The following is a 25,167-nucleotide window of genomic DNA, read 5'->3' as shown; positions in this document are numbered from 1 at the left end:
TTATTTTGAAAAGAGCCGATAGGAAGTGATGTTTCCCGCAGGGCTCGAGGCTGACGGTGATGCGCAGCGCGTGAAGCTTCGCAGGAGAAAGACGCCTGATCATCAAACATCGAAGATCATCAAACATCGAAGATCAAAGTTAAGGTGAGAGATGACGTGTGTTGTTTGCAGCCTGTTTAGCAACAGAGTGATTCACCATCATCGATACAGGTGATCAGATCGAACTGCTGCGGTCTGATCAACGGGATTGATCTCTGCATCCAAACAGGAAAAAAGGTTATTTCAAATTAAAAGTCCGATCACACACGAGTGAAAAACTGAAACTAACGTGAGTTCAGTTAGGGCTCGTGAGTGTGTGGATGGAGGCCACACCCACCCGGGTCCAGCCCCCCCTTGTTTTTTTTGTGTTGTCGTGGTCCTGCTGTGACGGATCAGTGTCTGTCCTCGTCTCCCCCCACAGTGAGCACTGTGACCATGGATCCCTCCGTCCCCCTCCCATTGGTCATCCTTGTCCTCCTCCTGAGTCCGGTCTCCTCTGAGACCGTTGACCCGTCTGTGGTGGACTTGACTAATAGGAACTCAGACTTCGCCGCCCGCTTGTACCGAGCCGTCGCCAGCCAGACTGACGTTAACGTCTTCCTGTCTGCATTCACGCTGTCCGCCGGACTGATGGCAATGCTGAGTGCCACCAAGGGGTCAACCCAGAACCAGCTGCTTCAAGCACTCACCATGAACGGACTGGACCCGAACACTCTCCCAGGTGGGTCTGAGGTCATAGGTCAGGAGGCAGGGGTCAGAGGGGGACTTCAGACAGTGTTGTGGTTTTAATCTGTGAGGTCTGTTTGTTCCTGCTGCTCACAGATCTGTTTCAGAGTCTGAGGACCGTCGTCCTGCAGGGCAGCGAATCCATCAACCTGCAGCAAGGGGTCGCCATCTTCCCCCCCCAGAACTTTGAAGTGTCCTGGTCCTACCAGAATCTGCTTCAGTTGAAGTTTGGGGGGACTGTTCGGAATCTCGTCTACACGGCACCTCAGGAAGCTGTCGACGTCATCAACCGCTGGGCCCAGGACCAGACCGGAGACCGAGTCCGGGAGCTGGTGACCAGCCTGGACCCCCAGACCCAGCTGCTGCTTGCCACCACTGCTGTGTGCCAGCGTACGTAACACCTGTCACCTGTTAGAGGGCAGAGTTACCAGTGATGGGGTGGGGCTACCAGTGAGTACATAAATAACAGGAAATATAAAAATAATGGAAGAAAGTAAATAATATAAAAAAAATCAAAGTGAAGTTTGACAAATGATAAGTAGTAAAACCAGAAAATAGATAAATAGAAACTGTCTCAAAGACCAAAGTAAGAACAGGAGGCTTCGCCGCAGGTTTTTGTTCTGATTTTAGGTTCAGTTATAGTTATAAACCCTGTTTTGTCTGTCTGTATAAATCTGTATAAATAAAGTTTTTTTTTGTCTTTCAGTCCAGTTCAGTCCATCCTTTAACTCGTCTCTGTCTCAGGAGGAGCGTTTCTACGTGGACAAGTATCACGTCGTTATGGTTACCATGATGTTCAGGGCCGGTAAGTACTTCCTGGCGTACGACCGCTCGGCGAAGGCCGGTGTGCTGAAGCTGCCGATGACGAACGGGGCGGCGATGTTAGTCGTGCTGCCCGATGAAGACGTGGACATCACCACTGTTGAAGAAGAAGTGACGGCAGAGAAAATCCAGGCGTGGATCAAACAGCTTAAGAAGACGTAAGATCTCGTGTCCGTCCTCCTGTTCTCTGTCTTTCCCCTCACATCAGCGAACACAACCATGTCATCTGCAAACACTTTGATATTGTATGTTATCACATGAACAGCTGGATGGTTCGTTATTAATTTAATATTAACACCAGAGAACTAAACAAGAACCTTCAGGACGACTTTGGACAATTTCTGTTCTCGAACAGAAAGAGACACTTTTTTCAGTTTTACTCTGAATGATAAAACTGTTGTGTTTTGTAAACAGGAAGTTGGAGGTGCAGCTTCCTCGCTTCCAGTTGGAGCGTTCCTATTCACTGAAGGATGCCCTGCAGACTCTTGACATCACTCAGGTGTTTGAGGATGATGCTGACATCACCAACATGTGCGAGGCTAAAGGACTGAAACTCACACAGGTGAGTGAAGAAGCTCACACATCAAATGAAAGGTGTGATGTGACAGGTGGGAAATAAGGTGGGGGTGGGGGGGAGGGGGGGTGTCTGTGATTCTTTAACGCCTGATTGAATTTTCTCTGACGATAAAGACTGATCTGATCTTTTAATGTGAAAAGCTGCATTTTCAAAATAATCACCAAATAATGTTTTAAATTACGAAACTCACTGAACCACACGCCCCACAGCATATTCTATTCTATTCTACCAGGATCCAGTTCTGTCTCATCCACACGAGCTTTATTTACTTTTATTGACTGTTTGTCGTCCTGCTTTCAGGTTTACCATAAAACCACTGTCTCTGTTAACGAGCACAGCGATGACATCACTGCAGGGGACGGAGACATTGTGTTCTCCACTCTTCCTCCTCGACTGACCATCAACAGACCCTTCATCTTCATCATCTACCATCAGACCACCGGCAGCCTGCTGTTCATGGGCCGAGTGGTCGACCCCACCAAGAAATAAGTTCAGCTGAGAGGTCGCTAGGCCACGCACACCAGTCACACCTATTAAACACTAATAACTTACATAGCAGGTTACATAGCAGGTTACATACCGTAACATACCGTGTTCTAATGTTGCTCTGCTGTCTGTGGATTGTAGCTCTTTGTGTTTCCCAAAGTGAGGGTCAGGACCCCCTAAGGGGTCGCACGATAAATCTGAATGGTCCAGAGAGGATTAACAGGAAAGGTGCTGATGATACAGACGTATGGCGTAACCACCATGACCTTTTCCTCCTGTGCTGTCAGCGGGGCAGCGTTTGAATCTGTGCAGACAGCTGGACGCTGTGTTTACTGCATTCTTATGTAAAATAGTGAATATGGTAAACATTAGCATTTAACACTCAGCTGAAAGCACAGCAGGAAATGACTGAGAACTGTCCTTTTATTCTTCAAACATTTAAAAAAGAGTTTTTTTTTTATTTAAAAGGATAAAAAAATTGTTAGGTTAATTATTTGACCTGTGACGAGTCACCGGTCAACGCTTTGTTTTCAAAGGGGGGGAGATACTGAGCTACGATGGAGGAGCCCCTTCCCGCTGATTTAACACAGTCTGACTCAGAAATGTGGATTTACTTCTGTGATAAACATATTTTACTGTTTCACTGAAAAATGTTCTGTAATTCTTCCATAAGACTGTAACATCAGACACATCACACAGAGCTGAGTGAGCGCAGCGAACGCTGCCCTCTGCAGGAGGAAGGAGGGAAAGTACAGAATAGCTGTTGATATTAAATGAGTGAACATTTTATTTGTGTGTGACGTGTCTCAGGCTTTACTCTGTACCGAGCCCCTGAACCACACAACATTAAAACCAGAGTCACAGATGGAACTGAAGCTTTATGAGTCCTGGATGACTGACAGTTAAATGACATCTCATCAGCCGCAGCTGGAGTTTGTGTTTACAACTATTTAGCATGTTAGCATGGCAGCCACTATCATACCATATGTGCTGTATAAAGTTCATGAATTAGAACAGTTACTGTACTTTTGTTGTTTTACTCTGTTTAAATATCCGTACTGTTGTAACCTCCGCTGCAGTGAACCGAAACATTAAACTTTAACACACTTCACTTTTTCCAGCAGCTCTCATGTTCACAAACACTACAAACTCACCACGTGACACATGATGCCATCAAACCTCACTGTAACATACCTGTGACATCACCACGAAACCCCGCCCAATCAACAGACAGAGGGCTGCATCACTTCCTGTGAAGGTAATCTGGATCCTGTGCAGGAATGACTTCAGACAAGTGAAAAAAAATGTCACTTTAAATAAGGAGTCAGGTGAATTTCAATCAGTTTTAACAGAAAATTTTCAAAACAACAAATATAAAAACCAAAGTCTGCTGACACAAGTTTTCTCTGCTGACTGCAGCTTTAATCCACCGCTCCATCAGTCAGGGCGTGCTGGGGCGTTTCCACCTGCCTGGGACGGATCTGAGAGCTGATTGGTTCAGTTTCACTGTTTACAGTTTCAATAAATTCTGATTTACCTTTTCATTTGTCTGAACTTTAACTGTTTTTATCCAGTAAATGTTGTGATAGCAGTTCTCTAACTGTTGTAGTGACACGGCTTTAGGTATCGACAACAGTCTGACAGATTCATGAGGGGACGGTGACGGAGTAATGACGACTTGGTGACGGTAGTGGTAAAATGATGTAATGAGCATCGGGATGATCAGGCTTCCTGTCGCACAGATGTCGTTAGAACGATGGTTACGGCAGATTAGAACATTTCGTTAAACCGGATCTCACAGGATGCAGATCCGTCTGATGGATTTTATCACTTCCTGGTCTCAGCAATCTAATCAGTTACACGTCAGCAGGTGAAACCACCAACCAATAAGAACATAGAAACAGTTTGAATGTGCGGAATTTACTGAACCAATCAGGTGACAGGATGAGATCATTAGAATACACAGTGCTGAGTAGATACAAATAGAAGTCAGACTCTACTGTCTCTGTCACTAAGACAGAGATGAAGTCCTGTTGCATTCTGGGTAATGTCCTGAAACCACAGGAACCATTCTCTGACTGCTGAATGGCTGATGGCCTGGTTGAGGTATAATGACATCAACATCTTCAGTCTCGTCCCGACTGGACGCTGAAAGAGTTCGACTTCCTGTTTCTGTTGATTTAAATAGTGAACAAAACAAAACAGCGCATTAATATTTTCTTAAAAATGAAAACACAAAGTTCCACATCTGTTCTGGCCAGATGCTAAACCAGAGTTAAACCCATAAAACCATTAAACAAAGCTAATCTCAGGCTAAAATGTGGTAAACATAAGGCTAAACTACAAAAGGACCAGAGTTAAACCAGTAAATAAAGCAGAGTGAAATCTGGGCCTCACTGTAAGTCAAACTCTTCTAGCACTAAAACAGTGTAAACAGGACTAAAGTAACATAAAACCAGGTTTAAACCAGAACACTCAGTACGAACACAGAAGAAACACGAAAAATAATTTACAGTTGACAAAGTCAGGCTGAGGATTTACTGCAAATAAATACAGGAACAATATGAAGTTTCTTACTTTGGTTCTACCACCAAAATATTTCAACTAGAACTCACATCGACAGTTTTCTGGACTGGCTGTCCTTAAGCCCGCAACCTCTGTCCATGGTTTTACTGCGCTGGTCCAAGGAACTGGTTCTGTGGTCTCTCTGGTCCAAGGTACTGGTTCTCTGGTCTACCATATTGTTCCTGTGGTCCATGCTGCTTGTTCTGTGATCCAACGTGCCACTTCTGTGGTCTCTCTGGTCTACGGAACTGGACCTGTGGTCCATGGAACTTGTTCGGTGGTCCAACGTACTGGCCCTGTCCAGGAGGCTGGTGGTGTTGCTGCGGATCAGGACCGGCATGGAGGGGGTGGATTGGGTTGCCATGGTGAAGTGGGCAGTCCTCAAGGAGTCATCTAATAAGCATAGGAAGTGATGTAAGAATAGAAATCAAGAGCATTGAGTGTCCTGATGGTGATGGTCCTGCAGTCCTGAAAACTAATACCCAATCTAGGGCATGGGATCCGATCTTTAGTGATGCAGTACCTTTGCTCTGTAACATGGAGGACTTCCCAGGTCCAGATGTACTGCTCAGCTCTTTAACCTTCCTGAATCACAGAACCAGAAAACAGAACATTTAGAACATTTAAACCTTGATTTTGGGTTAGGGTCAAAAACCAGCAGGTTTTATGTAAAATAAGTGGCTGTTACAGATATCATCGACCAAAGTCGGGCTCTTGTTCAGGGCTCCTGCACGGCGGTCAGGACAGAAGTCCACGAAGACGCTCACAGTGCCCATCAGAAGTTTGTTAGCATGACCTGGGAGAAGGTCCAAATTAGTAGTAGTAGTAGTAGTAGTTGGGCCAAGAACATCAGTAGAAGACAGAGAAGGACAAAATGTCTGATTTTGACAAATTCTATGAAGTGATGAAGACCAAGAGGATAAAGAACAACATCATCAAGCAAGAAGTGAAGAAGAACCAGAAGAAGGCAAGAAAGAAAAGATTTTCTCTGCAGCTGTCAAGGAAAACCACGTCAGCTCCGCACCCCGACTCTGAGTCCAGATGACCTGCAGAGGACACTCATTTCAGCTGCTTGGATCCACCATCTCATTATTTCAGTCACTAACCAGAAACCAGGACTGAAACACTGGTGAATCCACAGCTTCAGCTTCAGGATCACCTCCCCCTGAACCACAGCAGCGTTCCTAACGCTAACCCCCAAGGAAAATCCTGAGATACTTAAACTTGTAGCTGGTGTTACGTTGCAGTTTAAAGTGAAGGAGGTCTGGTGGGTCTTACAAAGGTCTGTCTGAGTTGGCAGGTTTGGAAGTTGTCGGCTGACTGCTGAGGGATCGACTCCGTGACAGTTTAGCCTTCCTCATGTCCTTACCTGTAAGGAGAAGAAATATCATCATCATCAGTTTCTGATACGCTTCCACTTTGATTACATGAGGTTTCCAACAGGACTGTACAGATGATGCTGTGTCTCATTCTAAACTATTCCAAACTGTAAAACGGCCAACACGTTCTGATCTACACAAAGTTGCACCTGCAGGAGACAAAACTCTGCACATCTGTTTAACAGACGCCTCTATCAGGACTGAAATGAAGAAGATTCTGTTGGAAGTTTGAAGATAAAGCATTTTCTCAGTGGTCACAACCACAAACTCATTTGCAACTCGTCTTCATTCATAGTTCTGTCTTACCAGAGGACAAGGCAGCTCCAGACGAAGACACTGACATGGACTTGGTTGCAGACAGACTCGTCTTACTTTCCCTTCCTGTCAAAGAGAATCGGTTTACAGACTGGACTGTGAAGCAGAAACACAGTCAGATCAATAAAGTCTGACCCGTAAATCAAATCCTCGTGCACCAGATTAAAAATGAAAAGTTTCTCCCGTGAGTCAGAAATAACATGGGACCGTTTTGCTCACGCTTTCTCTCTGTATGTTTTTCAGAGTTCAGTTTGCCTTCGGTCTGTTGGCGCTCCAGCTGTTCCTGACGGCAGAGGACACGTCATTAAAACAGAACAGACAGTGATTCAGGTTGAAGATGAACTCTCAGTTTCACCCTCACCATCTCCAGCAGCAGAGTCTCCTCCTTCTCCTTCTTCTGGTCCAGTAAATCTCTCTCCTGCCTCTTATGAAACTAACGACAGACACCAGATGGATGCACACGTTCACCACAGAACACACATGAAATACTTCACTGTCATTTGTTCTACACTTCATGTCTTAAAAACAGGCTGCTTACAGGTTCTGTGAGGTCCAGTTTGTCCAGTTCCAACACTGTCTGAAGAACACGGTGAACACAGTTAATGCTTCATCAGTTTCTCATTATTTACATTCGTCGAAATCAACAAGCAAAACTATGAAAACTAGCTTTTATGCTGGACTGATCTTTGTGAGCTCGATTCATCGCAGACCTCTGACTGAGCTGACCGGTCTATGGTAGCGTGAATGTTACCTTGCGGATGGTTGCGACCACGTCCTTGTCTTTCTCTCTGCAGAGGAGTTTCTGGACGCAGAAGTCGAGTTGCTGCAACAGTTGTTTATCACCTGGCAGGCGGAGCGACGAATGTAACCTGGGCAACAACTGACACAGCTTGTACCTGACAGAGAGACAGGTGAACAGGCAGGTATGTCACATTTGATGTCAAACAGACAGATTTTAACTGGCAGATAGAGTTCTCACAGAACTACCTGACATTGGCAACGGGGTCGTGGACAAGCTCCAGCGCTGGAATCAGGAAATGTTTGTTGAAGTATTTTCTGGAGAAAATCTCAGTGGCTGTTTCACAAACATCAAGGAACCTCAGACGGTTCCAGTAGCTCCTACCCTGAGCCAGATCTGAGGATCAGAGACAGACCAAAATCACCCATCAAGGATCTGTTGGACATCATGGGAAAGTTTCTAACGCGTTCTAAGGACAAAACCTGAGTCTTCTGCCTTGTACATATGTCTGCGGTCGTCCCCTAACTTTCAGGAGTTTGTGATTGACTGAAAAAAGCTGAGGTACCTGAGGTCACCTGTTCATAGATGACATACTAAGAGCACCTGAGCCTGCAGGACCAGGCCGTTCTGACCTTGGATAAGACGCTCCATCATCTCCTGACGCTGCTCCTGTTTGCGGTTATAGCGGAGGAAGGTGCAGAATGTCCGAGCCGCCTCCTTCTGCACCGGCAACACCTTCTGCAACCACAACAGCCAGAGGAGAGTTTACCTGTCTGCTCAACTGGTTTTGCTATTGTATCATGTGATGTCTTCTTGTGGCGCTGACATTGGTGGTGAGAATGATGAAGATGCGAGGGGAGAAGCTCTGGTGCAGCACTTCTCCCGGCAGTAGTCTGGCCAGACAGCTGTAACGCTGCAGCAGCTTCTCATGCAGCCGCCAACGCAGAGAACATCCAACCTTCTGCTCCGCCAACAACAGAGCCGACAGCAGCTCCGGGAACTGATGAAGAACAAACCGCAGGTGAACGTGGACGAACACAGAGGAACCAAGAGAAGAAGCAGAAAAAGAAAGAAAAACCAAAGCAGAACTCAGAACTGGTTTAAAAGCTGGAGGTTTGTTTTGTCACCTTGTTGTCCAGCGTCAGGTTCTCTCCTCTGGACAGAACCGCCTCCAGAGTTTCTTCCAGGTGATTCATCAGCGCGTCCAGCACCTCAACAGTGACAACAGACGCTTCAGCACAAATAAAACTGAAAAAACTACGTTCAGAAGAAGTTCTGAAGAAAATCTCGATGTGTTTGATCTGAGCTGCTGTTAAATGTTTAGCACACTCTGTGGTGTTGACCTGTGCATTTGGCTCCAGCGAACCATTCACGCTGCAAAACAACAGCTCACCGCTGAAGTTTTACAGCTCACAGTTTTTAAGACTGACAGTGAAAATGTTTATTAAACAACTCGCCAACAACATGGACTGAACATGGAATCTCACCTCCAGAGCATCGTCCTGTAGCAGAACCAGAAGCTCTTTGTGGACGATCTGAACATTTGAACCAAGCAGCTTCACCACCTGTCGGGTGGGTGCGAGGCCAATGGACGGAGGGGAAGCCATCATGTGACATAAGAGAAAATAACTTTTCTTACAAACGATTAGCATCCAAAGAACTTTCAATTCCTAAACTAATTCTTTCTCTCGTCTCCTCCCTATTGAATTTTTTGGCTTTATTTCTTGAAGGAGAAGCAGAACCTAAAGGTGCTAATGTCCACAGCCTCTCAACAGCTACTGGTCATCAGTGTCCTGATCTCCTTCCTGCCCCACAGAGGATGAACCCTTTAGCTTTCAATGACTTCATGATCTTTCCTCTGGCGCCACCCTCAGGACAAACGCTACGTGTTTAGCTCCACTACTGTTCACATTTTAAGAACAGATTAAACATGATGATGTTGTGGCTGTAACACTGCAGCCACAGTCCAACGTGATCTGACCTGATGGAAACTGGCTGCAGCGCTCCGTCGAACGCTGACCTCCGGGTCACAACATAGACTGGAGAAAGAGGGGTAGAGCTCTGACTGGAAGTGGGCTGAGTCAGCGAACACCACCATGGCCTGCAGAGACAGGAAGTAAAACCTGACATCAGTCATCTGAGAGACTGAAGATTGAACTGAACTCTGAAGTTCCACTGAGTGTAAATTCACCGGTAAGTTGTAGCAACAGTTGCAGCGTATCAGCTTTGACTCGTTGTTGATGTCAGTCTGGTTTCCTTCAGTCTGCAGACCGGCGACACACAGCACCTTAAACCTCTGCAGCAACCGGCCCTTCTGCTCGTCTGACAGAGAGACTGAAACACAAGGACTCCTCAGGAACATCACGACTCATTAGTCCTAAAGTCCCAAAGTCCCCATCCCGACACTCCACACCTTGACTGCACCTTCAGATCTGGTGTTTCGTCATATTAACATTATGACAATAAAAGCTTCTAATTCTAATTCATGAAAACCGTAAACTGAATCTTTGACAGAAACAACCCTGACAGAGTCCAGCACCCACTGAAAACACACTGGACATCCTGTGGACAAAGCAGACAGGGCCCTGGTACCCCAGACTTCCATAGTACCCCCCATAAGATACCCTGGGGGGCATGGTCATAAACCACCACCTTCATAAAACACATTTAGAGTGGATAGCCAAACTCCCAGGACCTGCAGTCCCTCTGGCCTCCTGCGACCTGTCTGCTTCAGGAGTCCCCGTGATCGACCAGCCTGAAAGGACTGAAACCTCCTCACAGCCAATGTTCACCTCCAGGTTCTTTGGTTACCACACAGCCTGGGGTCAGACGGCTGGCCTTCCAGGGAGTGGGCCTGCGGGGCCGTTAGCCCATGATACGGCCCATGGTTCTAACACTAACCCAGTCTCCCCGCTTGGACCTGGATCCAGGGGGGACAATGCTCCGTCTCTTCCTGGGATGTTATCTTTCTCCTGAAGTTGCAGTTTCATTGGTGGTGATTCTCAGAGAGCTTTGTCATGTGATTATGATTAAAACCATCGTCCAGTTTTGCAGCTGCTGTTACACAGAGTGGCTCATGTTACCTACGTATCTGCCAGTTACCTTCACATCATCAGCAAATTCTGAGTTTATTCTGCTTTAGTGTGATCAGAGTCTGACTGACTATCTTTTCTGTGTTTCTACTGAGTCACACCAGTTCTGAGTCTCACCTGCCAGTCCATTGCAGAGCTTCCCAAACTGGAACGACAAAGATGCAGCAACAGATTCATCTGCCTGCGACGATGCCTCGCACACTGACATCACCAGAGGAACCACCACATGGAGCCTGTCATCTGAGAGAGGAGGGGCTTTAAACCACGCTCACTGCTTCTCACCACAGCTCCACCTGCTGTCACCTGATGACTCACCGCCGTCAATCATCTCCATCAGGTTGATGATGGTGTCGAAGGCGGCAAGCCGGACGCTGCTCTCCTCGTCTCCGGCGAGCTCCACCAGTTCAGGAAGCAGCTCTGTCCTGGTGTCATCCACCCTAAAGGACAGACAGGAGACACGCTGTCTCACCACTGCAGGACATTTGGTTCGTGTTTCCTTTGTGACTGGTTGGTGTTTGGTTATGTTTACCCGGTTGCCCTGGCGATGCTCTCCAGCTGACGGCACATACAGGCTCGGACCTCGAACTCCACATCCTGACATAAAGACCGAGCCAACGGCAGCAGCTCAGTCTTCACTCTGTCACACAGGTTAGTGTCAGACCAGGTGAGACAACATCAGCATCCACTCATCCACTCATCCATTTTCTACACCGTGTAATCCATCAGGGTCGCGGGGAGCTGGAGCCTGTCCCAGCTGACCAGGTGTGAGAGGCGGAGTCCACCTCAATCAGCTGACACACAAAGACAGACAACCACACGCACACACTCACATTTAGGGGCAACGTAGAGCAGCCAGTTAACCTGACGTTAACCTGACTGTTAATGTGCATGTTTTTGGGATTGTGGGAGGAGAAAACCCACAGAGGCACAGAGAGAACTCCAGAGCCCAGACCAGGGTCTGAACCTGGAACCACCACAACATCCACAACATCCACCACCACATCAACATACATCAGCTTAATCTGATCAATAATCATTTGAAAACACTTTGTTGCAGCTCACATGTGGGAATCAAACTTGCAGGCAACTTTTCCTAAAATGCGACAGCTGGCTAGACGAGCCTGAAGAGAGTGAGACAGCTGAGACTGATACAGGAGAGGGTTCAGCACCTGCAGAGACGGACAGATACAGAGTGAGACAGGTCACAAAAACTGATCAGTAATCAACAGATGAATCCAGAACACAGTCCTGGTGCAAAGTATTCATCAGTAACCCTGATCGCAGTACCTCCTGTTTGATGGTCTCTTTGGGTAAAGCATTGATGGCCGACAGCAGGGTCTCCAACCAGGCGTTGCTCACCACTGTCAACAACACACGCATCGACACCAACATCAGAGTGAACATTAGAACCTGGACAACAAGGCTGACGTCTGTCCTCAGACGGTTTAACCTCAACGAAACTGCAGCAGTCTGAGCTTCCTGTCAAACACCTGTGATGGGCTAACCCTAACCCCTCACTTCAGGTGTGTTACCTGTGTCTCTGTGATTCAGGTGCAGCAGGACTGTCTTCAGGATGGAGTAGGTGTGGGTGTGGATCAGAATGATGTCGTCCTGTAGGATGGTTAAAAACGATGCTGCTGCTGCCAGTTGGGTCTCAGCTCCGGATCCATTCAGGACCTCCTGAGTCACACAGACACGACAGGTTACTTGTATGACACACTTGTAATTTCCCAGAATGACCGTCCTCATACTGCCCTCTGCTGCCTGCCTTCACACACACAGTCTGACTGATGCTACATACCCGGACCTTTGGGACGACCCGACGAAATGTCTCAGCTGGATTCTGGCGGACCAGACTTGGCAGGTTACTGATGACGCTCACTCTCTGCACCTCCTGACCCACACTGCCGACGGGAGGAAATACAAAAATATAAAGGAACACAAAGGAAAACAAATATTTTAAGTGAGAATGTTTACAGAGCAAAAAGATAAAGGGCCTAAAGCTGAACCCTGAGGAACAGAAGTGACACCTGGAGACAGATCCCCACAGAACATGTCCCCTTGAAACAGTCTGTGTGAGTCTTCTGTGGTTTCTGTTCCACTGTTGTTTGTAGAGCTGTGTCGATAAAATTGATTCTCCTATTCTCATTTTATTTTGTAAGGATTGATTCGTACGTGCTCACGTACGAATTCGCATCATCGAATTCACGCAGGCGTGTGTGGTGTGAAGCTACCAAACAATGAACATCGTCGGACAGTAAGCAATGCTTAGTTAACGTTAAAAATAAAAAAGTGCAAACTCGGGCATTACTAAATTACGTCGGACAGTAAGCACTGCGTACTGTCTGACGCCATGTTCATTGTTTGGTAGCTTCACAACAGGCGCGCATGCGTGAATTCGATGACGCAAGTTCGTACGCGAGCACATACGAATCGATCTTTACAAAATAAAATGAGAATAGGAGAAACGATTTTATCGACACAGCTCTAGTTGTTTGTACATAATACTTTCAGCTCTGTTTTCAGAAACGTGTCCAATGGAAGTTACTGAGCTCAGATCCTGATTGAGCCACAGTCCAGTGCCTGCGAGTCCTGCAGGGTTCAGTTCAGTTTCTCTGTCACAGAAACAGTTCTGTGAACTAGTTTAGATCCTCAGGGATCAGACTGCAGGATGATTACCTTCAATTTTTAATTAGCTTCAGAGTTTACTGGGTCGCAGGAAAAGAGGATGGATGGAGGACTGGACTGTTTCTGACTCAGGACAAAACTCTGTACCAATAAAAGCTTTTTATTTAGTTACTGTTCCTCTTGACTCTGAAGCAGTTGAGACCATTTCCTGACCTGAGGTAACAACATGAAACTAACTGAAAGAAAAACAGTCACAAAAACACTGGTGTGTGACCATCAACACAACCAAAAAAACTCCACAGTGACACACCCACAGGTGAGCTGCTGTGCTAACATGTTTCACCTCTCACCTGAGCAGGTAGACAGCTCTCTCTATGTCATTCAGGTCTTCATCCACAGTCAGCTGATCGATCTCCTCGGCCGTCTGACAGGAAACATACAAACATACAAATCAGAAACTCAGTAGTTAAATGAACAGCCACAGACTGTGTGTGTTCCTGAAGTCATAATAATTTCAATCCAGAACACCCTCCGTCTGAGCTCTGACCCTCATCTCACTGCTGTTACATAATACATTAAAAAAAAAACATTAAACAGCCCTTTGAATGTCCAAAGTGTGGACCACAGAACAATGTCCTCACAAAGTCTAGAAGTGAACAGATCCTTACAAAGAGAGTCGCACAAGAGCACACACATACACCAACCTGTTTCTATCACTTAAGGGGCATTACACGGACACTGATTACCTGGAGACTGACCCTGTCCTTAACGGGACGGCCGTGGGACAGCACCCCAGCTCCCCGGGCGCCTCATTAGGCAGCCCCCTGCCCCAGCGTCTCTAGTGCATGGGCATGCTTGTGTGTGTGCTGGGGCACTTGGTGTGGGTAAAACACAGAGAGCAGTAATTTCCCCAGCTTGTTTTGTCCCCCCAAAGGCACATTGAGTCCCCACAGAGTGGCAGATTTATGTCCCCACAAGACAAATGCACTGTAATGTAGGAAGTACATTTACTTTAGTATTGCATTACTTTAGTATTGTACTTATACTACAAGTCAGGATAGGTTTACTCCACTGAATTTATTATGGGAGATTCCGATTTTATATTCAGAAACAGAAACAGAAAATATGACTTTTAGCTGTAACTGTCAGTTACACGTGATTAGAACTAAAACAGTTGGCTGATTAATCCATTAGCTGATCAATACGGTACCGACTGTCTCGACTTCAGCAAGGACGGGGACCGAAACGCACGAACCCACAGACGTAATGAAAAATAAGTTTTTATTCTCACAAAGTAAAATAATTCTCACCCGAACGGGAAAAAGGCAACGAAACAAAAACGTGAACACAAAATTACTGTCGTGAGGAAAAAGACCTGAGAAACCAAAACCAAACAAGAAGCAAAGTAACAAATAAAACACAACCTGACTGAGACACAATGACTCAGGATAACACGCGAGATCAATGGACAAGAGACGAGACAAGAGACAAGACGAACCATCAAGGACACAGGGAAACGACAAGACTTAAATACACCAGGCAAGGGACAACAGGTGAAACCAATTAGGGCGGGGCAAACAATCACACATGGAGAGAAACAAGACAAAGACAGGAAGTAGAACAAGACAAGATACACAAGGGCCATGATTTCAAAATAAAACAGGAACTATGAACAAAACTTAAACTAAACCAGACTCTGAAAATGTTCACAGAACGGTTCAAAACATGAAAGTGTTCAGAAAACATGAAGCTACGACACCTTCACTTCTTCAGTGTCAGTTTACAACCATTCAAGAAGGATCAGTGACTCAGCGACTTCAACAACGGACACATTTCTCTTTTGAGTCACTGAGTCAGCATTTCTCACCTGATAATTAATCTTTGGATTGATCTTTTGATTGATTAGTCAACTAAATAATCCAAAATGAAAATCTATGATATGTGAAAGGTGCAATAAAAATAACCTGTGCTGGCGTATTTCGCTCCAGCTAACCTGTGATCATTTAAACCACCTGGAGCATCGATGACTCAGGATTAAAGATCAGATCATGTCAGATCATGTGATCAATAAAACGTAGTTTTACTTTGATACTTTTATTTTTTTGTCATGTTTACTTCATGACTGTTTTACGAGAGTTTTAGTTTAGTGATTATTGTTTTGTTTGTATTAGTGTGTAACCTGCTTCCTGCTGCTGCCTCTTCGCCAGGTCATCGTTGGAAATGTTTCTCATACCTGGTTAAATAAAGTTTCATTTAAAAAAAATTGCTGATATAATACTCAAGTAATAGTTTCAATGCACTTTATTATTGTTGTTATTATTATTATTATTATTAGTGTCTGGTATTAGAACTTTTACTAAAGCAGACAAAATGAGCAACGTGGTGTGTGTGTGTGTATGTGTGTGTGAGAGTGTGTGTGTGTGTGAGTGTGTGTGTGTATGTGTGTGTGAGAGTGTGTGTGTGTGTGAGAGTGTGTGTGTGTGTGAGTGTGTGTGTGTGTGTGAGAGTGTGTGTGTGTGAGTGTGTGTGTGTGTGTATGTGTGTGTGAGAGTGTGTGTGTGTGTGAGAGTGTGTGTGTGTGTGAGTGTGTGTGTGTGTGTGAGAGTGTGTGTGTGTGAGTGTGTGAGTGTGTGTGTGTATGTGTGTGTGAGAGTGTGTGTGTGTGTGAGTGTGTGTGTGTATGTGTGTGTGAGAGTGTGTGTGTGTGTGAGAGTGTGTGTGTGTGTGAGTGTGTGTGTGTGTGTGAGAGTGTGTGTGTGTGAGTGTGTGTGTGTGTGTGTGTGTGTGTGTGTGTGTGTGTGAGTGAGTGTGTGAGTGTGTGTGTGTGTGGGAGAACGTGGGGGTGTGTATGTGTCATCATGACGTTGGGGTTTCCTCCCACAAGAAGACCCCCCCCAGGCTCCACCCCTCACAGCATCATCATCATGAAGCCCCGCCTCCTCCGCAGAGACAGGTGTGAACAGAAGAACAAGAAGAATTCACTTCCTGTTTCCTGCTCTACGTTTCATGTTTCCCTCAAACTTCACATCAGAGTCTGACGAGCACCTGCTGCTGCTAACGCAGTGATGATGAAACATGATGAAGATCAGTCACTGTGTGTGAAACCTGAATCTGCTGCCCACTACTGAGTGAACTGTATGAGGAGTGAATGAGTGAATGAATGAATAAGTGAATGATGAGTTCTCTCTGTTTAGTTCTAGTCTGTCGTTCTTCTTCTTCTCTCTTTATTCAATCATCACTTTTATAATTAACTGATTAAAAAGTTTCACTGTTTTTTTTTGACTCATCATTTTGACTTATTTGTCTTCGCTGTGCAGGGGCTCGGTCCAAGACGAGGACACAAGGACGCAAAGGAAAAAAGAAGCATCAGTCAAGTCCGAGGACGACCTGTTAGCCCCCCTGGTCTCAGCTGTCCCGGTCTTTAGTCTCTGTCCTGGGGACACATGCAGTAACTCTACATCTGGGAGCCAATCCACAGAAACTCGATCGGTAAGTTTCAATAATCGATCGGATCATTTCAAGCTGCACAGCTGAAAACAGCTTTTCTTAGTCCAGCAGAGTCTCTGGGTTGTGGACAGTTGGTCAGACGAAACCAAACGTCTGAACATCCACACTTAATGGATCCAGTCATCCATCACCTGCTGATCGAGAACCCGATCGAAGTTACGACCGATTCTACAGAAATCCTCTCCTCACGTGGGTGTTCACACCCTGAACAGTGCTGTACTACAGACTGTCCGCCTGTCTACCCATCTGTCTGTTCACCTGTCTCCTCACCAGTCTGCCCACGAGTCTGTCCACCTGTCTCACTGCAGACAGACAGACAGACAAACTGCGTCATGCTGCGCAGATAGCGGGTCTCCCCTCTGCTTCCTGCGAGGAGGCTGCTCTTCCTCCCACTGACTCACACAACATGTCCCATCAGCATCATCATCATCACTTCACATGTCTCACACATCACAACCTGTGTTCAACACATGACCCACTTCTGTGTCTGACCAGCTGTGCTCAGACCCTGAGGTGTAAAAATACCTTGAGACTCCTGCGGATCGGCCTCTCGATGAAGGCGAGCTCCTGTAAGTCGTCCAGCTGTCCATACAGCAGGCTGGACTGGGTCAGACTCATTCTGCTGGAGAACATCAGTTCACTGGAAATGGCCCAGTCTGGTGCTAGTGGACGAGCAGGCGGCGGATCTCAGAACCAACCATCCTTGGTGAGAGGACGAAGCGAGAGGAGGGGGTGGGGGTGGGGGGGGACGCTGTCACTGCCCGTTTCCAAGGAGATCCCTGCTCGATCAGTCGGGGGGGCGGGGGGCCAGACACCGTTCAAAATTCTAATCATGTAACGCGTCTTCGCTCATGTGCAAATCAAACAGTCTTCCAGACCAGTCCAAAATGCATTTCACAACTCAACAGCGTCTGTTCTTCCATTCGGCGCGAACTGATTCCTCCGAGCGTGAACAGAAAATCCCGGTTGGTTAGTGTGAGAGCATGCAGCACATCCCACAGCCAGCCGATGTCAGCTGAACGGTTGCCAAGCCTGTCCACTCTCTCTCCTATGGGGAGGAGACCTTCAGCCAGACTCCGTTAGAAAATGGACGTTTTAATACTTCCGCGTTAGTTTACCCACAATCTATTAAAGCTTAAAGTTGAGGAGTGCCATATATGAAAAAGGCCACTTTTCCTTTCGGCAGATCTTTAGTACACCAGAGAGCACATATTTCACAAGACTCTTTCACAGCTTTTCACGCCAGACTCCGCTCAAAACTCGAATTACAGAATTTATTTACTAATTAATTAAGAGTAAAAAATGTCAAACATGAAGGATGAACCAAATGTACACGATCCTGTCTTCAGTTCGGCGCAAATCCAACACACTAAAAACATTTATTCACGTAAAATCCCAACCTACACCGTCACGCCGAACTGCGTTAAAAATTTGGCGCTGTTATGCGTCTGTGGTCATCTGTAAGGCTTACGATCCGTAAGGCCACAGAAGAATTATATTTAAGAAATCGGTAGCATCCACTCATTTCGGCCAACACTAAGCACAGCAACTAGCAGTTACTTCAATATAACGTCGATCTTTCTGAACCCATGACGGTCTTGTCGCTCCCACACAGAGGGCGGTACCGAGCAGTGTCGAACACTACAAAAGTTGACAGTTAATTTGTATGTAAAACGTCTCGGTGGATTTTCTCAAACCGGATTTAACACATTATCGTAAAGAACGTTATGTACGGTACCCAACCCCCTGCAGTCGAGATGTAATCCGGGTGGACTGTGAATCGGTAGAAAGGTCAGAAATTTGAATAGAGATTTGTGCGGCAGCAGTAAAACCGAAGTTGCTGTTTGGGTCCTCATAGATTTGACTGACCTGCAGCTGATGCGGCAATAACCGTAGAGCAGGACTTAAACTCGGTCACCGGACCAGAACCGACGGGTGAGCAGCTCAGGGTGGGCTAGCTGGAGGCTAACGCCCCGTACTGCAGCAGCTGAACCGGTTTCCATGGAAACGGCTGCTGATGAGTGACCAAACTCATTCACAAAGTTCAGTTCATGGTCATGACTGTGCTGTTTGATGATGAAACGCATGCAGTGCTTTTATATCAGCGTCAACATGAAAACTTTCCAAAGCACAACGAGATCAAATCCTCTGAACTGTTTATTATTGAGAGGTGAGATGATGAATCTGTGCAGGATTGTTTTAAACTCTTCGATATGTGAGTGTAGCTGTGAGCAGGTCAGTCTGTTAGAATCAGACAGGGCGTCTCTCAGTCTCTCAGTTTGGTCACTTTGACTTTCAGCCAGCAAAGTTTCAGTATCAGAGTTTTAGCTGACTCTCTGCTCCTGCTGCTGGCAGAGGAAATGAAACTGCTGTAACTCAGCCACAGCTCCGCTGTTTCTCTGAGACAGACCATTTCTGCTGAAAACCGAGACAGGACCGTGTCCTGATTGGACCGTCTCACAGGTATGACACACCTGCATCACACGGTTATCTCATGTTCATTTCAGATCACCACAAACTCAGAGACTCACTGGATGAAGTTTTCATGGGTGTGTGGTTATGTGTTGTCTCTGTGGATACAACATACCTGTGTCAGAGACAGAGCCGGGATCTGCAGCTGGGTCTCAGGTCTGTGCTCAGGACAATGAGCTTCAGACTCACCAGGTGCATTCGCCTGGTTCAGTTACTGTCGTCCTCCAGAGGGAGCTCAGTACCTGCACTGCAGGGGGTTCCTCCATATATACACCTCCTGTGTGTGTGTGTGTGTGTGTGGGGGGGGGGGGGGGGGGGTATTCTTTGGTGGCCATTGTGCAGGGTCCAACCAGCTGAGCTGAGGAAACAGGACTGTGTCCAAACCTCAAAGACACAAGGACCCAGCACCTGAGTGATGGACAGATTCCAGTCACAGTACGAGATACTTACTAGTAAGGTCTGAGACGTCACGTTATGTTGTGTTTATTATGCTGTGCTATATTTGTGTGTGATTCTTGTTGTTGCTGTGACGTGTTTTGTTTCCAAATGTTTGTTTCTTGTTTCTGTTTTTGTTTTCTGGAGCGTCTGCGGCTCAGAGCTGAGGTTCAGTGTGTTTGAATATTTTGGCGTCAAGACACAGAAAACAAACACCACTGACCTCCGTGGCTTGCAGTCACATTCACTGATCTGGCAGCTTGTTCAGCCAAAAATCAAAGAGGTTGACTCAGTTTACGTGCAGAGCAGTAACTTATCCCAGTAACTGGAGATTTTATGTTAAACAGTGTTCCCAGAACCACAGGACCTTTGCTGAACAGATTCTTTCTCCACCTGTTAGATCCAACATGGCGGTCCCTCAGCTGAATCTGGATGACTACAATATCTACAGTCACCTGTCTGACGAGGAGCTGCTGCAGATTGCTGTAGAGAGAAGTCTCTCTGACATGCACCATCCCCCAGGCTCTGATCAGACCACATCATCATCATCCTCAGCTCCTCCCACCCTGGCTGCTCCAACCCAAACAAACCTAAACCCCAGACAGAGACACCCTGAGGCCCACAGACACCGGTACCACATACCTCCATCCCCATCGCCACCTCCAGAACCCCCAGATGTCCCAAACTGTGCGAACCCCCCAGAAGCCCTGTCACGGTTTCTTTACAGAGCCTTCAGGCGGTGAGTCAGAGCTAACAGCCTGAGGTCTGAGCGCAGACAGCTGCTGGACGTCTCTTTGCTAATCCTTCAATAATCTTTCAACAGATTTTGGTTTACTAACTGTTCACAGGTTCTTCTTTGTCTCTGTCTTCTGTCTCACTCGCTGGTCTTCTTGGTGTTTTTCTGTTGTTGACTCAGAGAGTTCAGTCCTTTGCAGTGTTTGATTATGAATGGAGATGCTGAGGCGTTGGTGGGTTTGGTCAGACAGAGGTCCAACAGTCTGATGACTCCAAACGATGAAGGCTGGATCGCTCTTCATGAAGCAGCTTATTATGGGCAGCTGCAGTGCGTCCGGATCCTCCTCAGAGGTGAGTGACGGTGCTGAGGGTGGTGGTCTGATGAAGGACAGGATGGAAGTTTGGAGGAGGGCGGAGCCACCCAGGAATCCACAGCCTGAAAAACACGCCCACACCTGCACACACAGCTTCATTCCTTCTACCATCACGTCACCAAATCAGACCATGGACGACCTGCACTGTCCTCTGTCTGACACACGATGAGCTGCTCAAAGCAAATTCAATCGTTCTGATTCTGAAGGCGAAACAGTATTATTATTATTCATACTCTGTGTGTAGTAGTGGCATTGTGCTACACACAGGACTCTCTCCTGTCCTGTCCTCTCTCCTGTCCGTCCTCGGCTCTGCCTTCACACTGAAACACCATTTCTTCTGTTTCTGCCTTTTCATCAGTTTCTTTGGTGAATGTTTTAAAAATCACAGAAATAAAACAAAATAAATAATAATAATAAAGCTTCCTTCAGCTGCCCGGTTAGCTCAGTTGGTAGAGCATGAGACTCAACCTCTCAGGGTCGTGGGTTTGAATCCCACTCCGGGTGGCACCACCTCTCATGGGCTCACCACCTGTGGAGGTGCCATAGGACTTCGGTGCATTGTGAATTGGGCGGGAGCTGCCCCCGCGACCTGGGCCTGGACCTAGATAAGGCAGATGATGACATGACAAGCTTCCTTCAACCAAGACATATTAGTCCAACGCAGACAATCTGACCTTTGACCTCTGTCCTCAGCTTATCCTGACTCAGTGAACAGACGCAGTTTGACGAATCAGACCGCTCTTCTTCTGGCCGCCGGGCGAGGACACGTTTCCTGTGTCGACTTTCTCCTGCAGCACGGAGCCGACCCAAACATCGCCAACAAGGACCGCGACACGCCGCTGTTCACAGGTGACGTCTCAGAAACATCAGGTGACACCACAGAGCTGAAAGCTGCAGTGAAATCAAAGGGAAACGGGGGATTTTAGCACAATGACAACAGCTTGTATAAAAACAGTTCACGTTCTTGTTATTGTTCTCGTCATTGTTCTCATTGTTGTGTTCTAGCCTGTGAGCATCCGAGCGAAGCCATCGTGGAGCTGCTGCTGAGGTCTGGAGCTCAGGTGAACCTCTCCTGTAGTCAGGGAGCAACTGCTCTTCACGAAGCGTGCAGAAATGGACACGTGAAACTGTGCAGGATGTTACTGGAGACCGGAGCTAGTCTACACACCAGAAACATCTATGGCATCCAACCATTCTTCACTGCCGCGCAGCAGGGACACGTCAACGTCATCCACCTGCTCGCAAAGAAAGGTCTGCCACTCACACCTGTCCATCAATCATCTGAAGCCCCGGTCAGGAGGTGATGTTAAGGTGTTTTCGTATTGTCCAGGTGCAGATATAAACGGACAGGCGGCCGATGGAGCCTCGCCGCTGTATGAAGCCTGTAAGAACGGCCATGTTTCAGCTGTGGAGGCGCTGCTCTCCCTGAAGGCTGACGCGAACCGATCTATGAAGTCGGGCCTGCTGCCTCTTCATGTGGCCGTTCAGAACAATCACACACGGTCTGAACCAATCACAGATGGTTTTACCTTCATCATCATTAACTGCTCTGGGCTTCGCCGCTGGTTTTTATTAACACTCAGACTTTGTGCCAGACGAAAGTGGCCAGACTCTGAGGTTCCTGAAGACGTTTCACCTTCATCTGAAAAGCTTCAGCTTCTCATTTGCTCAGTTCCCCAGTTTCCCCTCCCCCCAGGTTAAGAGTCTGGGCGTCATCCTCCAGAGTTCACTGTCGTTTCAGTCTCGCGTCAGTAACTGTCCCTGAGCTGCATATTTCCATTTCTGCAACACAAACCGTTTCCTGACAAATTCCTCCGGAACTGTCATCACCTGTTTCCACCATCACACCACCCTGCAGCAACTCCACTGGCTCCTGGTTAAAGTCAGAATAGCTCCTCCATCCTGCTCCCTCAGGTCCTCTTCCTCCATCTACCTCACTGTGCCCTCCACCCACCTCAGCACCACCTCTCCCACCGGTTCCCGACACATCGACTCTCTCCCTCAGTTCAAATCCAGACTCAAAACTCACCGTTTGAAAACAGAATAATCTCTGATTCCATCGTCTGTTCTTTACTGCGTTTTGCTTTTATCTCTTTTGTATTTGTTTTATCTTTGTAAAGTAAAACACCTGGGACTCCCCACCAGGTGGTGAAGGATCCTTTTGGATGAAAGGTGAAATGTCTTCAAGGACCTCAAGCAAGTCCACTTGTCTTCATATAACACTTCCAAACACCACGTGCTGGATGACTGAGAAAATCTGAGATTCCAAACATTCATGTCTGCTGAGCTCAGCACAATCATCCGATTCTGAAGCTGACAGCAACATATGTTTGGTCAAACATGGAAAACCCTGAACTCTGCGCTTTGTATTTCCAGAATCGTGTCGATGCTGATCACGGTCACCAGCCGGGTCAGAGTCCGACGCAGTGGCATTAGTCCTCTGCACATCGCCGCAGAGAGGAACAGGGACGACATCTTGGAGCTGCTGATTGAGTCCGGCTTTGACATCAATGCCGAGCTGTCGGAGGAGCACTCCAGGATGTACGAAGACCGGCGGAGCACAGCGCTGTACTTCTCTGTCTACAACGGGAACCTGGAGGCTGCTGAAATGCTGCTGGAGGCCAGAGCGGACCCCAACCTGGACCTCTTCAACCCGCTGCTCATCGCTGTCCGGCTTGGCTGGTTGGACATGGCGAAGCTGCTGCTGAGGTACGGTGCTAACGCCAACGCTCAGATCTCCACGCAGCCGTCCTCGTTCCCGTCTGCCATCCTGCTCAACATGGAGTGTCTGCCTATGCTCAAGCTGCTGCTTGACAACGGCTGCGACGCCCGGCCCTGCTTTGACTGTTCCTACGGCCAAAACCCACATCCGGCCGTCACGCCGTCACGCCGTCCCATCGAAGAAATGCAGGTCAGCAGAGATGCGCCACCGCTGCGCAGCATTCAGGTGAGTCAGGTAAAAAAATCAGGAAGACCATCAAACCATTTATTTTCAGTTCTTTTCCCTTCAGTATCTTTTCGTTCTCCGAGCGTGTCCTCTGTCCTCGTTGTCTGTCCTCTGTCCTCTCTGAGTGTCCTCCATCTTGTTTCAGTTCTGCGAGGTCGTCTCCAGCTCGTCCTTCTGTCGTGTCACTGATCCAATCATCTCGATGCTGCTGGACTACGTCAGCCACGTTCACCTCTGCTCTCGGCTCCGTGAGCTTCTGGACAGTTGCAGCAACTGGACATCGATCAAACTGAAAGCTCGTAAGGAACCAAAGCAACACTGACAGACAGGTGGCTGTTGTCATAGCAACAGTAACTATGGGTGGGGAAAGCTTTGGAGGTTTGTAGAATTCTGAAGTTGCTGCTCCATACTTTCTAAAGACGTTTCTCAGTTTGTAGAAAAGCTCTGAGTTCGATATTATTTTTTATTCGTGACGTCATAAAAAGCTTTGAGAACGCAGAGAGCTTTGCTCTGACGGGCTGGCTGAGCTGTGGGTGGAGCTGTCTCTGTCGAGGGACAGAGTTTCAGGGACAGGGACAGCTGTAAAACGTCTAACCCGTCCTCCTGTCTGTGTTTGTGCTTCAGTTCCTCCTCATCCTCTGATGCAGCTCTGCAGGCTGAAGATCAGATGTCTTGTTGGAGTCAGACGACTCAAACTGCTGCACACGCTGCCACTTCCTGTCCGACTCGTCCGCTTCCTGCAGTATGACGTCCACTGCTCCCTCACCTGAAATGATGCAATACATGTGAAACAGGACCTGGACTCTGACTCACAGACGTCCTGGTTAGTGATGTAAAGAGAAAGATTTTATAAATGAATAAATTTCACAATAATAATAATAAGAATTTTACATGTTGGTGTTTTTAAAGATGAACTGTCAGAGACATGTTAACTGTGACCTTTGACCTGAGTCAGCACACTGTGTCTGTTCTATTAACTGGAGCCGGAAAATAAACTCATCATCATCATCACCATCATCATCGACAGTCAAAACTGTCCAACAACGTCCAAACGAAGTCACTGCAGATTTGAGCCATAAACATAAGTTTGTATGACGAACGTTTTCTGATGCTCTGATTCTTTATAGTTTTTAATTACATCATAAATGTAACATATTTATTTCAATATAAATATTAATATTCACATTAATATTCGTATTAATATTCACATTAACTCTGTTCACAAACATTTCTCTAAAATGCAGAATAATAAACGGATGAAGAAGAATAACTGTTACTGTTCAACTCTGATCTGTTCTCACACACACACACACTCACACTCACACACAC

The 25,167-nt window shown here is 46.9% G+C and overlaps 3 protein-coding genes and 1 non-coding gene across 11 annotated transcripts; 3 read left to right on the top strand and 1 right to left on the bottom strand.

The window, feature by feature from the left end:
• The first annotated feature begins 18 nt into the window (after positions 1 to 18).
• Positions 19 to 3,759, top strand: LOC121199469 (protein Z-dependent protease inhibitor-like). The gene is made up of 6 exons (XM_041064187.1): positions 19 to 144; positions 461 to 760; positions 862 to 1,155; positions 1,472 to 1,745; positions 2,002 to 2,149; positions 2,465 to 3,759. Exons 2-6 carry the CDS (start codon positions 475 to 477, stop codon positions 2,651 to 2,653), a joined length of 1,191 nt encoding a protein of 396 aa, XP_040920121.1. The 5' UTR covers positions 19 to 144; positions 461 to 474; the 3' UTR covers positions 2,654 to 3,759.
• Positions 3,760 to 3,895: 136 nt separating this feature from the next.
• ppp4r4 (protein phosphatase 4, regulatory subunit 4) lies at positions 3,896 to 18,760 on the bottom strand. 4 transcript variants are annotated; one of them, XM_041064173.1, is made up of 26 exons: positions 17,401 to 18,760; positions 13,719 to 13,792; positions 12,542 to 12,644; positions 12,273 to 12,420; positions 12,028 to 12,101; positions 11,803 to 11,909; positions 11,270 to 11,377; positions 11,056 to 11,177; positions 10,858 to 10,980; positions 9,840 to 9,982; positions 9,630 to 9,749; positions 9,136 to 9,213; positions 8,776 to 8,859; positions 8,475 to 8,648; positions 8,281 to 8,386; positions 8,033 to 8,044; positions 7,897 to 7,933; positions 7,661 to 7,805; positions 7,448 to 7,486; positions 7,271 to 7,342; positions 7,129 to 7,192; positions 6,901 to 6,975; positions 6,494 to 6,584; positions 5,739 to 5,800; positions 5,266 to 5,608; positions 3,896 to 4,822 (listed from the first exon to the last, which is right to left on the bottom strand). In XM_041064173.1, exons 1-26 carry the CDS (start codon positions 17,506 to 17,508, stop codon positions 4,777 to 4,779), a joined length of 2,658 nt encoding a protein of 885 aa, XP_040920107.1. In that variant the 5' UTR covers positions 17,509 to 18,760; the 3' UTR covers positions 3,896 to 4,776. The 4 variants fall into 4 exon arrangements, with proteins under 4 accessions (XP_040920107.1, XP_040920104.1, XP_040920106.1 ...); XM_041064170.1 differs by having other exon boundaries at positions 7,897 to 8,044; XM_041064172.1 differs by having other exon boundaries at positions 7,129 to 7,186; positions 7,897 to 8,044.
• Positions 18,761 to 19,042: 282 nt separating this feature from the next.
• Positions 19,043 to 25,016, top strand: LOC121199467 (ankyrin repeat and SOCS box protein 2-like). 5 transcript variants are annotated; one of them, XM_041064182.1, is made up of 9 exons: positions 19,043 to 19,338; positions 20,183 to 20,521; positions 20,699 to 20,868; positions 21,585 to 21,761; positions 21,897 to 22,142; positions 22,222 to 22,393; positions 23,268 to 23,838; positions 23,984 to 24,137; positions 24,463 to 25,016. In XM_041064182.1, the coding sequence occupies exons 2-9, from the start codon at positions 20,190 to 20,192 to the stop codon at positions 24,606 to 24,608; spliced, it is 1,968 nt and encodes a 655-aa protein (XP_040920116.1). In that variant the 5' UTR covers positions 19,043 to 19,338; positions 20,183 to 20,189; the 3' UTR covers positions 24,609 to 25,016. The 5 variants fall into 5 exon arrangements, with proteins under 5 accessions (XP_040920116.1, XP_040920115.1, XP_040920114.1 ...); XM_041064181.1 differs by lacking the exon at positions 19,043 to 19,338 and adding an exon at positions 19,748 to 19,782 and having other exon boundaries at positions 21,585 to 21,740; XM_041064180.1 differs by lacking the exon at positions 19,043 to 19,338 and adding an exon at positions 19,748 to 19,782.
• On the top strand, positions 21,323 to 21,395 carry trnal-caa. Its single transcript has one exon. It is a non-coding gene; the product is annotated as a tRNA-Leu (tRNA).
• Positions 25,017 to 25,167: the final 151 nt, after the last annotated feature.

The sequence above is a fragment of the Toxotes jaculatrix genome, chromosome 19 (genome assembly GCF_017976425.1).
Source record: "Toxotes jaculatrix isolate fToxJac2 chromosome 19, fToxJac2.pri, whole genome shotgun sequence".
Lineage (NCBI taxonomy): Eukaryota > Metazoa > Chordata > Actinopteri > Toxotidae > Toxotes > Toxotes jaculatrix.
Note: the sequence above shows the minus strand (reverse complement) of the source record. Positions and strands in the feature narration are given on the sequence as shown.

What these genes read in the sequence shown, in the direction of transcription:
- LOC121199469 (XM_041064187.1), top strand. Translation starts at nt 475, where the DNA reads ATGGATCCCTCCGTCCCCCTCCCATTGGTCATCCTTGTCCTCCTCCTG. An exon ending in GGACCCGAACACTCTCCCAG is followed by an intron (nt 761 to 861) that starts GTGGGTCTGAGG and finishes TGCTGCTCACAG; the next exon opens with ATCTGTTTCAGAGTCTGAGG. An exon ending in AAGGACTGAAACTCACACAG is followed by an intron (nt 2,150 to 2,464) that starts GTGAGTGAAGAA and finishes TCCTGCTTTCAG; the next exon opens with GTTTACCATAAAACCACTGT.
- LOC121199467 (XM_041064180.1), top strand. Translation starts at nt 19,763, where the DNA reads ATGGACAGATTCCAGTCACA. An exon ending in CTTTACAGAGCCTTCAGGCG is followed by an intron (nt 20,522 to 20,698) that starts GTGAGTCAGAGC and finishes TTGTTGACTCAG; the next exon opens with AGAGTTCAGTCCTTTGCAGT. An exon ending in CGTCCGGATCCTCCTCAGAG is followed by an intron (nt 20,869 to 21,584) that starts GTGAGTGACGGT and finishes CTCTGTCCTCAG; the next exon opens with CTTATCCTGACTCAGTGAAC.
- ppp4r4 (XM_041064170.1), bottom strand. Translation starts at nt 17,508, where the DNA reads ATGTTCTCCAGCAGAATGAGTCTGACCCAGTCCAGCCTGCTGTATGGA. An exon ending in CGATCCGCAGGAGTCTCAAG is followed by an intron (nt 13,793 to 17,400) that starts GTATTTTTACAC and finishes GTTTCCTGTCAG; the next exon opens with ACGGCCGAGGAGATCGATCA. An exon ending in GACCCCGTTGCCAATGTCAG is followed by an intron (nt 7,806 to 7,896) that starts GTAGTTCTGTGA and finishes TCTCTCTGTCAG; the next exon opens with GTACAAGCTGTGTCAGTTGT.